Genomic DNA, 13,844 nt, shown 5'->3' with positions numbered 1-13,844 from the left:
CAAAGGTATCATTTATTTTACATATGATCTTTAACTTTGAGAGGAAATTACTGCATAGATAAGTAGGCATTTTTTTCCACACTGGTACTTGCATCTAACTGGCAGTATGGTAAAGGAGGAAAGGAAAGACTTGGGTTTGGGTCTTGACTGTTCTATTAACTAGCTATTAAAACATGAACAAGGCACTCCACTTCTACAAGCTTCAATTTCTTCACATATAAAATGAGGATGAATTTACCTCCCCTAACCACTTCATTAAAAGGTGTTAGAAGACAAAATCAGAATGTAAGTTAAATTACAAAGTATTATAGAAATAATACAGAATGCATGGAAGTGCAAAAAAAGTTAAGTTTGGATGTGACTACACAGGGACTTGAATGCCAGGCTAAAAACTTGATTCCATAGGAAATAAAAACCATTAGGAGGTTTTACTGTCAGGGGGTGGGGAATTCTGGGGAATGTGGGGTGAGACAGAGTGCTGTGGAAGTGAAGTGGGGGTGGGGGTGTATGCGTGGTGTGTAACCAATGAGCTAACTGTGTCTTCAAAGAAATCTAATGGCGCCATGAGAGGATGCATAGGAATCCAAAGACCTAAAGGCTACTGTAGCCGTTCAATTAAAAGATAAAAACCTGGATTAGGCAGGCATGATGACTCACATATGTAATCCCAGCACTTTGGGAGACCAAGGAGGTAGGCTTATCGCTTGCGCCTAGAAGTTCAAGATTAGTCTGGGCAACGTGGCAAAACCCCATCTCTACAAAAAATACAAAAATTAGCTGGGTGTGGTGGTGGCATGCACCTGTAGTCCCAGCTGCTTGGGAGGCTGAGATGGGGGGATCATTTGAGCCCTGGGGGCAAAAGCTGCAGTGAGCCAAGTTCGAGATCACACCTCTGTACTCCAACCTGGGTGACAAAGCAAAACTGTCTCAAAACAAAACAAAAAAAACAACTACAGCACTGACAGTAAGAAAGGAGTGGGCTGCCTTTCAAACGCAGGAGGGAGGAGTGTAGAAAAAGAGAAAAATTTAATACAAAATAGACAGGTGGACAGTAACCAGAATAAAGAAAAAAAATTCTTTATTTTGTTATTGGAAAGGTCAAGTTTAGTTGTGTTAAATTTGAGATGTCTGGAGGTACTCACAAGGGTGTGAAATTAAGCCTTAAAAGAAGAGGTGTTCCCAGAACTGTAGTTCTGGGAGTTAGCTGCTTAAGGCGACTGAAGGTGAAGGAAGAGTGAGAAGAGTAACAGAGTGCTGAATAAAGAACCTGGATAACACCAATTGAAAGAGCGGGCAGAACTAAAATCAGGGAAGGAGAATAAAATGAATTTGAGGTAGAACAAGAGGGAGAAATTATTACAAATGCTGTAACTTACATAAATATTAAAAAAGAAATTCAACATTATTTTTAAGTTTGATATTTGATTCAGAATTAAACATTAAGGAAAGAGTTTAGAGAACACGTTCTTGACTTGGTTTCATGCTTACAGAAATATTATTTTCCTCTGGTGAAAAATCTGTAAGCTCCCAGAGTAAGCCTTCCCCACTGTCTCCCTAGTCAAAAGCTTCTGAGTTGGTGTGACATAGCCTTCCTTCCCATACCATCAATGAACTTAGTTGAAGGTAGACAAATAGGCTGAAGATGAAAAGGGACTGAGATCCCGTTGTCTTCACGCATTCATAGAAATGATGCAGACCAGCCAGAATGCAACAAGAGAAAGTGATGACAATCTTCTGGAGAGATGTTTGACTTTTTATTATAGTCTATAGATGCTTATTACAGACATCTAGAGGTCACAATAGCACATACCCTTTCACTTAAAACAATTATCTCTTTACTTACAGCACAATACAATAACTGACTTCTATCTCTTCTCTTACATGACTAAGAAAAGACTAAGCTGTGTTTGGTATATTGTTTAAAGTAGCAATGAAATACCATTTTCCTCCACAGAGTATACTTCAGCACCCAACAAGCTAAATTTTCAGTATCTGGGAAATATTTCAGGTATTTGGTTCTATTTTCCAGAATAGCTCATTAGCTAGCAATACGAGAAGGAGTTGTCATTACGCTTATCCCTTTAGCCAACAGATATCGAAAGCCTCAAATTTTAAAAATGAAGTGCTTTGTTATAATAATTCTCTTAAGAATAAGTAATTATAGTAACTCAGTTACCTATCTTACAAAGCCAGAAATCTGCAAGTCATCCTAGAGTCTTCCTTTCTCTAACCTCTGATTAATCATTTACCATATTTAAATAGCTCTCAAAAACATTCCTCTACCACCATTATCCCTTGTCTAAGTATTAAGCTATTAACTAAACTGACTGGGCATAAAATCATAATAATCAGACTTTGGGTCGATGTTTAGATATTTAACACCTGGTGATGTACTCTGCCCTTCCAGTACTAAGAGGTTGCAAAGACAGCAAGTCAATGCAAAATCAAAGTACTCCTTCCAAAGAAAACTTTTCTCTTCACCATGTGATTCTATTATCTGACCTACGGGAAATGCCTCCAGTTATTCCAAAATGCCAACTTCTCCCACATCCTAGAGCACTTGTCCCCAATATTGTTGGCACAAGGGACCAGTCTGGTGGAAGACAATTTTTCCATGGATGGGGTGGGGGTGTTGGATGATGGTTTTGGATTAAACTGTTCCATCTCAGATCATCAGGCATTAGATTTTCATAAGGAGCATACTACCTCGATCCCTCACTTCTGTAGTTCACAATAAGGCTTGTACTCCTATGAGAATCTAATGCCACTGCTGATCTGACAGGATGCAAAGCTCAGGCAGTAATGCAGCTCACTTCCTGCCGTGTGGCCCTACTCCTAACAGGCCATGGACCAGAAACACTCCGAAGCATGGAGGTTGGGGACCGCCAGCCTAGAGGCCTGGTTAGATTTCTATTCCCTTTTCTGCTAGCATTTATGGATAAAAAACAAACAGAATAATTTTAGAAGCACAAATGCAGTAAAGCCCTAATCCCAATGAAGTGTAATGTTCATAGTATCTTGCTTATATTACAAATAAGATTGAAATAACAAATCCATCTAAATACATATAATTGATTTATATGTTTTTACTTAGACATCACTGGCATTTAGCTATCTTAAAAAAAAAAAAAAAAAAAAAAAAAATTTAAAGCAAGGCAATTACCTGAGGAGAGTCAAAAGGATATCGACTACTAAATTTAAATAGAAGTTGAAACTTTTCCCCTTCATATAAGGTACCTGGTGCACCTTCCATGTCTACAATCCACCTAGAATAGAAAAGGCAAATTAAAAACTTAAGATAATAGAGACTGGGGTAAGGAGGAGAAAAGAGAACACCAACTACTTCCTATACACTAAGCACTGGGACAAGAGTTGTTTATTCGTAACAGCAGTTGCCAGTCTCACAATAACTCTGAGTGTTAATACTCATGACATATCCCTTTCTCTGACACTCAGGGGTTAAATAACCAGATCAAGGTGAGACAGCTAGCAAAAGACAGAGCCAGGTCTAAAAAAGCAAACAAAATAAAAACTCAAACTTAGGTGTGCCGACACCAAAGCCTGTGCTCTTCCTACTTGATTTATACTATCTAATTTTTCTAAACTATCATTTCTACAATGCTGATATTATGTATTTTACATATAATATCAAAGTAATCAACTGCCTGATTATTACTGGTGGAAGCCATGGAGAAATACGTATAGACAATGACAACAGAGAACTGTAGCTGTCAGACTTATTTTTTTCATCAACATTCTAGAGAAGACTAACAGGGAAAGGGGAACTAAACTGACATCAGTCCACTTACTCTGAGAGTTAAGCAAAGCTTTGTAGTACCTTTCCTTTATCTCACACTATGTATCAATTGTTTAATGAAGTCCAGAATAGATTTCTATGGCATCTATGCAAGCCTACTTTATTTTCATCTGTAACAATCATAAATATAAATATGTTTTTATTTTTAGTCTATATACTATTTCTTGCTATTTTAAGATGGGGGAAGAATAAGGGATAATGACAAGCAAAGATTACAGGGCAGCAGCCAAGCACGGTGGCTCAAGTCTGTAATCCCAGGACTTTGGGAGGCTGAGGTGGACGGATCATGAGGTCAGAAAATCAAGACCATCCTGGCTAACATGAAACCCCATCTCTACTAAAAAAAACACAAAAATTAGCCAGACATGGTAGTGTGCACCTGTAATCCCAGCTGCTCAGGAGGCTGGGGCAGGAGAATCACTTTAACCCGGGAGGCGGAGGTTACAGTGAGCCGAGATTATACCACTACACTCCAGCCTGGGCAACAGAGCAAGACTCTGTCTCCCAGAAAAGAATAAAAAAAAAAAAAGATAACAGGGCAGCATTAGAAGCAAAAGTGAACTGAAGTCATTAATAATGAGTTCCTATTTATAGCTCTGTCGCTTATAATTATTGTATACCTAGCCAATTCTCTTCAACTTTTCAGGTATTAAACTTTCTTGTATTTTAAAACACAAGAAAACAAAAGGAAGACAGAAAAGACAGTGCTGGGATTCTAGTCATCACCACGTATACCATGAACTTAGGAATATGTAAAATGATAAATATGCCTATTCTCTAAAAGAAATCAGCTACAGTATACAGACTCTTAAGAGCATAGCTATTCATTTTTAGAATGCATGCTGAGTACCATACATGGTAATGAAAGATATGACCACAGACCCAAGAGACAATATTTTATAGTGAAATTAGACAGTTATAACTTAAGTTATACTGAAGTGGGAATTACAGTTAATCTTAACTAGTTGTGTAAGGCCTCTCCAGTTTTAACTACCTCAATAATAAAACAGAAAATAATTACCTCATATTGTTGCTGGAAAGTTAAGTGACCCCGCATATGTAAAAAACCTAGCACACTCCTGACTCAGAGCCAATGCATGGTAAATTAAATACAAGACAAAAGCTGCATACAGAACAAAATCTCTCTCTCTCTCTTTTCTGTTGTTTTTGAGACAGAGTCTCACTCTGTTGCCCAGGCTGGAATGCAACGGTATGATCTCGACTCACTGCAACCTCCGACTCCCGGGTTCAAGTGATACTCCTTCCTCAGCCTCCCATGTAGCTGAGATTACAGGCGTGCACCACCACGCCCACCTAATTTTTCTATTTTTAGTAGAGATAGGATTTTGCCAGGTTCGTCAGGCTGGTCTCCAACTCCTGACCTCTTGAACCGCCTGCCTTGACCTCCCAAAGTGCTGGGATTACAGGCATGAGCCACCACGCCAGGCCCAAAGAAACTCCCCTTTTATATATTAGGTCCTTCATAGTCTTTTAAATTCCTTTTTTATTTTTCCACCCACATCCACTAGGCAGTGATATTCCCAAGAAAAATGGTGGTCATTCATTCTGTTTAAATGGTAATTTTTGGACACACAACATAAATTTACATATGACCTATACTAACAAGCACAGCTTTTAAATAAGAGCTAAGCAAGTATCTCATCAATCCTTGTAGTATCTGTATGACAGGTCAAAGACAGAATAACTTCCAAGAGTTTCAGGTACTTTAATGATAATTTTTTTTTTTTTTTTTTTGAGACAGGGTCTTATTCTGTCACCTAGGCTGGAGTGCTGCAGCACAATCAGGGCTCACTGTAGCCCTGACCTCCTGGCTCAAGTTACTCCCGCCTCAGACTACCGAGTAGCTGGAACACAGACGTACACCACCATGCCCAGCTAACTTTTTTTCTTTTTTTAAGTAGAGATAGGGTCTCCCTATGTTGCCCAGGGTGGTCTGGAACTCCTGGGCTCAAGGGATCCTCCTGCCCTGCCTCAGTCTCCCAAAGCACTGAGATTACAGGCATGATCCACCATACCAGGCCTAATAACTTTTTATTACTTAATAAAGTAAGATATGTTTAGTGTAGAAACTTCAGAAAAGTATAAATAAAAATCACCCAGTGATAACCACTGTGAAAGTTTTTGGGGGTACACTTCATTCTAGTCATTTTGTTTCCTGGCCTATATGAAATGGCAGTCCAGTAGCTATATTTTGTGCACACTTAAATTACATAAATTTAAACCATCAGGGTTAGTGATTCCATTCATGAGCATATGCCCCAAGTTAAGGATGTGATGAGACTACATGTGTTGTTCTCTCAATCAGTCTCAGTTCTTTAACACCTGTGAGTACCTAGTAATCTGTAATTCTAATGTTTAAGCATTATTATTTTTTATTTCTTCATACATCATGGTTCCTAATCAAAGATAGAACCATCTATTCCACTCTGGACGAAAAACTGGGATTGGTGGATTTATTAAAACAGAGTACATACCAATAAGGTCTTACTTAAGGATTTTTCAAAGATAATTATAACTATACAAAATTTTTACCTTACATGCTGACTACAGACTATAACTCAAGTGATGCCATGTTTCACTGTACTGCCTTGACAAATCTTTTCCATATTACTGATATTTATACCATTCCCAAATTATCCCTAGAATCAGTAACGTTGAAATGAGTATAGTTAGTTCTAAGTCTTTTTCTATATCTGTTCCTTTCTTAGGATGGTGAGTAGTAGGTCAAATAGGATAGTATTCACATTGTTTAAGGTCTCGATACATGCTACCAAATTGTCTTCCAGAAAGTTAAAAAAATTTTTTTCTGTGGGTTCAAAGTAGGTGTATATGTCTGTAAGGTACATAAGGTATTTTGATACAAGCAAACAATGCATAATAATCCCATCAGGGTAAATGGGGTATCCCATCATCTCAAGCAGTTATCCTTTCTGTTACAATCCAATTATACTTTTAGTTATTTGAAAATGAAAAATAAATTATTGACTATAGTCACCCTTTTGTGCCATCAAATACTAGAGATCTTATTTATTCTATTTTTTGTACCCATCAGAAAGCTTCTTAATGTGCTTTCAACATCCTCTTTATGCATCTTCATATACTCTTAACAATCTAGTTCTTTATAAGACTATCTTTAAGCCGGGCGCGGTGGCTCAAGCCTGTAATCCCAGCACTTTGGGAGGCCGAGGCGGGTGGATCACGAGGTCAAGAGATCGAGACCATCCTGGTCAACATGGTGAAACCCCGTCTCTACTAAAACTACAAAAAATTAGCTGGGCATGGTGGCGCGTGCCTGTAATCCCAGCTACTCAGGAGGCTGAGGCAGGAGAATTGCCTGAACCCAGGAGGCGGAGGTTGCGGTGAGCCGAGATTGCGCCATTGCACTCCAGCCTGGGTAAGAAGAGCGAAACTCCGTCTCAAAAAAAAAAAAAAAGACTATCTTTATATCCTAGAAGATGGCACAAAGGTAAAACTTTGATGGTTCATTTACAGTAAATCATTAAAAATCATTTTAAAAGAAAAATTCTTACCTGACTGGTATCTCTAAATGATAGGATTTACTCTACAACAAAGGTATTGTTGCTTTGGCTGCTATAATTTGTAGTACTACCTGGTAATCTACTAAAATGTTTCTATTTGTAAAAATTTAAAACATTCTTTCAATTTCTTATAAATTACTGTGTTGTATGGTTTCCCCATCCTCTCAAAAAAGTAAAGCATGAAAGAGGAAGTAATCTCATTATTATCAGTTTCCTTGAGAGCTATAGAGACAGCTAATATAGAGACTCGGGATACTCTGAGGTAGGCTAATAAAAGGAGAGAGGAAAAAGATTAAAATGGGACATAATCTGCATCAGGATGAAAAAAGCGTCAGTTTCATTTGAATAATAATATGCAACACAGCTGGGTGCAGTGGCTCATGCCTATAATCCCAGCACTTTGGAAGGCTGCGGCAGGAGGATCACCTGAGGTGAAGAGTTCAAGACCAGTCTGAACAACATGGAGAAACCCCATCTCTACTAAAAATACAAAAATTAGCCGGGCGTGGTGGCGCATGTCTGTAATCCCAGCTACTGGGGTAGGGGGCGGAGGGGGTGGTTGAGGCAGGGGTTGCACTGAGCCAAGATGGCGCCATGGCATTCCAGCCCGGGCAACAAGAGTGAAACTGTCTCAAAAAATAATAATAATATGCAACAAATGCCACTCTAAATGTATGCTACATTTTTGGTTTAGAATAAGAGTTTTATATTTTCTATGTATGATATATACAAAAAAATCAGTTTAAAACTCAACGATGTATTTTCTTTTTTTTTTTTTTAGACAGAGTGAGTCTTGCTCTGCCACCAGGCGCCCGGCTGGAGTGCAGTGGTGAGATCTTGCCTCACTGCACCCTCCGCCTCCAGGGTTCAAGCAATTCTCCTGCCTCAGCCTCCCAACTAGCTAGCTGGGACTACAGGCATGTGCCACCATGCACAGCTAATTTTTGTATTTTTAGTAGAGACGGGGTTTCACCATATTGGCCAGTATGGTCTCTATCTCTTGACTTCGTGATCCACCCACCTCGCCCTCCAAAGTGCTGGGGTTACAGGCATGAGCCACCATGCCTGGCCAAACTCAACAATATTTTTAAGTGATTGTTACAGAGATAAAGATATGTATTATCTTTTTTTCAAAAGAGTCTATACATCTATTCATAATATTCTTGAAGGTTTTTAAAGCTTTGACTCCTGTCTTAGGTACTGATACAAATGCCAATGTCAAAGTTACCCAGAACTGTTTCCTCTACAAGTTATATGACTTTTGGTCACTTATGCTCCCTGGACCTAGACTACACTAAATATTTGAATTGGCTCATTGTCCTACAAGTTGGTTTATAGTCAATTTTTATCTTATTGCCTACTTTTCTTTTTAGAGTTTTTTTTTTTTTTAAGTGAAGGATAAATTATTTTAGATTTCTCCACAATTTCAGAACATTTACTACTGTCTAACAAAATTATTAAATAAAAAAGATAAGGCGACCGAGTTGGGCAGATCACCCGAGGTCGAGAATTCAAGACCAGCCTGACCAACATGGTGAAACCCAGTCTCAAAAAAAGATGGTAAGGACTGATTATACTGGTTGTTGGGATTTTAAGATGATACCATTAAAAACATTTCAGACTCAGATGTTCATTTTTCAGAGAGGCAGCCCTCTCTACTTTTCTTAATGTATCTAGGAAGGGCTTTCTGCTCCACTCCCAAGGAAGGACCTGAATTAGAATACTTCTCCCCTCCTATCCCTCACTTTCTTTTTTATTCTCATGCCACAGATTTTTATATATTCAACGACACTGCTGAGAGTCACACTTTCTCTTAGTTGCCCTTCTGTACAGGATGCAATTAATGTTTTTAGGGCATGGGATATCTCTTGACTATTACTTTCTTCATATCCCTAAATCGATACATATTTTTAATTTGATAAACATCCTCACACCAAACGGTTCTTTAATATTATAGATGAGAATCACTTCATAAACAAAGTCAGACAAAAACACTGAAACGCTACTCGGTTAAACAAAACTTTTTAAAAATTTACCAAAGAGGTCAGGCATGTGGCTCAAGCCTGTAATCCCAACATTTTGGGAGGGTGAGGCGGGTGGATCACAAGGTCAAGAGATGGAGACCATCTTGGCCAATATGATGATACCCCGTCTCTACTAAAAATACAAAAAATATTAGTTGGGTATAGCAGCACATGCCTGTAGGCCCAGCTACTCGGGAGGCTGAGGAAGGAGGATCGTTTGAACCCAGGAGGTGGAGTTTGCAGTAAGCCAAGACAGGGCCACTGCACTCCTGCCTGGCAATAGAGCAAGACTCTGCCTCAAAAAAAAAAAAAAAAAAAAAAGAAGAAAAGAAAAATAAATTTTAAAAATTTACCAGATAGTTTAAAAAAAAAAGCTTTACAAATTATGCAATAATGTGTATAATATGATACTGATTATATATATAAATGCATAGAATAAGATCTGTTTACTGTATTTACCTCTTGGTGAAAGACAGTAAGATGAAATGTGAAAATCATTTTGTAATTTTAAAAAGTAGGTGAACATTCATACATTATCGATAACAAAGAAAGAGCAGTTTAAAAACTAAATACTTACTGTGTAATTGAATTCTGAACACTCTTTTCATTTAAAGTCATCCCAGGTGGTGGGTCATTCTGCAAAGCCAACAGTTCTTTCTGTAGTCGTTTCTAGAAAAGAACATGAATAATAATTTGTCCTTTTTTTTTGAGACTGGGTCTGTGTCACCCAGCTTGGAGTGCAGTGGTGTGATCACAGCTCACCACATCCTCAAACTTCTGGGCTCAAGGAATCCTCCCACCTCAGTCTCCCAAGTAGCTTGAGACTATAAGTGTACACCACAATGCCCAGCTAATTTTTTTTTGGTAGAGACAGGGGTTTCACTTTGTTGCTCAGGTTGGTACTGAACTCCTCAAACGATTTTCCCAACCTCAGCTTCCCTAAGTGCTGAGATTACAGGTGTGAGCTACCACACTTGGCCTGTTTTAGAAACAACATCCTTCCAGTTATCCTTGATAATATCCTTCTCCAATCTGAAATTATTGATTAAATTTCCTCCAAACGTCCATATCTTTCCCCTTTACTAGTCCTTTATATATTCTACATACCTATTGCTCAAAATTTGAAGAGCCTGTCCTGTAATTCACAATCTATTGTCAAACTATTTCAACACTAGAGCTTCCAGGCAGCTGAACATGAGGAGCTTCCTGGAGGGTAGCACACCTGGAAAGGACATGGAAGCTCCACATTCCTTCCCTCATGCATCTCTTCATCTGTATGCATTATAATATTCATTAATATAAACCAGTAAATATATCCATGACAGTAAAGGTAGTTCCAGCAGCAGCCACCAGAGCCTCAAGAGCATAGCCAAATGGGTGGCTTTCCTGGAGAATCTGCTGGAAGACTTAGAAGGCATGAAAAGATTTAGGGAATTTAAAAATATCAATGAAGAAAATATTTTTTTGGCTAGCATGTAAAAATTTATTTAATGCATGATAAGCAGATGCAGGAAAAGGCAAAGGAGGTCTATATGACCTTTCTGTCCAGTAAGGCCTTGTCACAAGTCAAAAAAAGAGTCACTCTTCGCTCAATGAAAAGATCCTGGAAGAACCACTTCCTCTGATGTTCCAGGAACTCCAGACTGGATCTTCAATCTCATGAGGTACAACAGCTACAGTTTCTTCTTAAAGTTTGACTAGATTTCTGTTGTTGTTGTTGTTCTTGATTTTTTAAGAGACAGGGCCTCACTTGTCACTCAGGCTGGCATGCAGCAGCATGATCCCAGCTCACTGCAGCCTAGAACTTCTGGGCTCCAGCCATCTTTCTGCTTCAGTCTCCCAAGTAGCTAGAACTACAGGTGTGCAATACCACGCTTGGCTAATTAAAAACAACTTTTTTTGTAGAGACAGGGTCTCACTATGTTGCACAGGCTGGTCTTGAACTCCTGGCCTCAAGTGATCCTTCCACCCTGGCCTCTCAAAGTTCTGGATTACAGGTGTGAGCCACTGTGCTGGCCCTGATTTGCTTTTAAAATACAGGCAAACTGCAAAAGAGGAGAAAGTTCAGCCTGATGCTCAAACTACAAGTAGAAAAGTTTCTAGAATTTTTAACACGAGTTCCCAAAGACTGGCAGATTTATGGAGGAAACAAGTAGGCTGGTGTGGTGGCTCATGAATATAATCTCAGCACTTCAGGAGGGAGAGGTGGAAAAACTGCTTGAACCCAAGAGTCTGAGACTAGCTTTGGCAACACAGTGAGACCCTGTCTCTACTTTAAAAAAAAAAAAAAAAAAATTAGCCAGGCATAGGTGCATGCACCTGTACTCCCAGCTACTTCAGAGGATAACGCAAAAGGATCTTTTGAGCCCAGGAAGCCAAGGCTGCAGCGAACTTAGTTGTATCACTGCACTACAGCCTAAGTTAGAGAATGAGATTGTCTCAAAAATAAAACAAAAATAAGAAAAAAAAATCATAATAAAAAGTAAAAAAACTTATAATTGCCTTGTTATGTACAAAAACTGAAAGGCACAAAACTCTTCAATGGGATATGTGTATTAACTGCTTGACCAGTTAAGTTTTGCACAATGGCTAATCCTACATTTAAAAAAATTGCTTTGAAGTTTCAGTTCACAAAACGATTTCTTCCACACTGGAAAAAATATTTCAACACTGATGCTAAAGCAGTTTAAAAAATTTTTTCAGCCGGGCGCGGTGGCTCAAGCCTGTAATCCCAGCACTTTGGGAGGCCGAGGCGGGTGGATCACGAGGTCAAGAGATCGAGACCATCCTGGTCAACATGGTGAAACCCCGTCTCTACTAAAAATACAAAAAATTAGCTGAACATGGTGGCACGTGCCTGTAATCCCAGCTACTCAGGAGGCTGAGGCAGGAGAATTGCCTGAACCCAGGAGACGGAGGTTGCGGTGAGCCGAGATCGCTCCATTGCACTCCAGCCTGGGTAACAAGAGCGAAACTCCGTCTCAAAAAAAAAATTTTTTTCAACACTAAAGCAGTTATGAATAGCCAGTTATCTATAAAACATCAAGACTTCATAGCTACTATATTGAGGTTATAGGTTGAGTAACCCTTATCTGAACTGCTTGTGGCCAGAACTGTTTCGGGTTTACTTGATGAGCATCCCAAATCTGAAAACCCAGAATCTGAAATACTCCAGTGAACATTCCCTTTGAGTGTCATGTTGCTACTCAAAATGTTTCAGATTTCAGGGCATTTCACATTTCAGATTGGGGATGCTCAACCTGTGTAAGATCTTAACAGCTTGGGTTAAAAGTGCTTAAAAGGGCCGGGCATGGTGGCTTAGGACTGTAATCCCAGCACTTTGGGAGGCTGAGGAGAGACTATCCTGACCAACATGGTGAAACTCCATCTCTACTAAAAAATACAAAAATTAGCCGGGCATGGTGGTGCAAGCTTGTAGTCCCAGCTACTGGGGAGGCTGAGGCGGAAGAATCACTTGAATCGGGAGCCAGAGGTTGCAGTGAGCAGAGATTGCGCCACTGCCCTCCAGCTTAGTGTCATAGCAAGATTTTGTCTCAAAAAAAAAAAGTACTTAGAAGTTTTAGCAGTGCTTCCTTTGCTGCTTTCTAATTATAAAAACCACAGTTCTCCATAATCCTTAAAAGAATGTCATTTCACAGACAAGCTTTCCAGAGAAGTTCTAAAAGTAACCCTTTACGCAAAAAGCCTTTTGAAAATGTTAGGCTTTGTGACAAGAATCAAATCAGAAGAAAAAAAGAAAAGACAATATTAATAAAATGTTAAACAATTCTATATATATAATTTTTTTTAATTTAAGTAATTTAAATCTATAATCTATTTGTCTTCATAAATAGGATCACCTTCACATGGTTTAATATTTCAAGGCTATTGTTGTGAACGTCATTTTTAGAACATCACAATACAACATATTATGATGTGAGATATGTTGAGATTTTCTTCCTACATCCTAGGTATCCTAAAATGGCTATGTATTTTGCATACTTATTTGTACAGCTTTTTACTGTATGCCTCTTCCCTTGTTACCATCAGTGTCCATTCTTTCTCAGTGTAGAACAAGGCAAAAACAAAACAAACAAAAAACACAGTAGTCCCTAATTTATGAATTATAAAACAACCAAATAAACAATGTAATTAAAATTGCATGCAAGGTTATAAAGATTCTTACTATGTCTTTTTTTTTTTTTTTTTTCCCCAGAGATAGGGTCTCACTAAGTTGCCCAGGCTGGAGTGCACAGGCACAATACCACTACAGATTGGCATGGGAGTTTTGACCTGCTCCATTTCCGACCTGGGTCATTCACTCCTCCTGAGGCAACCTGGTGGTCCCTTACTCCAGGGAGGTCGCCATAATGATGCCAAACTCAGTATGGACAACCAATCAGCATAGCACACTACAGCCCAGAATTCCTGGGCTCAAGTGAT

At 38.9% G+C, this 13,844-nt stretch overlaps 1 protein-coding gene across 4 annotated transcripts in view; it reads right to left on the bottom strand.

Moving 5' to 3' along the window:
- UBE2W (ubiquitin conjugating enzyme E2 W) overlaps positions 1–13,844 on the bottom strand; it is an 82,960-nt gene that overhangs the window by 27,834 nt on the left and 41,282 nt on the right. For 3 of the 4 annotated variants that reach the window (XM_032251177.1, XM_032251171.1, XM_032251194.1), the window contains 2 exons: positions 9,979–10,070; positions 3,164–3,266 (listed from right to left, as the gene is read on the bottom strand). In XM_032251177.1, the coding sequence (XP_032107068.1) occupies positions 3,164–3,266; positions 9,979–10,070 (195 nt within the window). Of the gene's footprint in view, positions 1–3,163; positions 3,267–9,978; positions 10,071–10,623; positions 11,163–13,844 lie in introns of those variants that run through there. The other variant, XM_032251185.1, reaches the window with a different exon arrangement.

This window comes from Sapajus apella, unplaced genomic scaffold, assembly GCF_009761245.1.
Source record: "Sapajus apella isolate SASKATOON/1434 unplaced genomic scaffold, GSC_monkey_1.0 scaffold3, whole genome shotgun sequence".
Taxonomy (NCBI): domain Eukaryota; kingdom Metazoa; phylum Chordata; class Mammalia; order Primates; family Cebidae; genus Sapajus; species Sapajus apella.
Note: the sequence above shows the minus strand (reverse complement) of the source record. Positions and strands in the feature narration are given on the sequence as shown.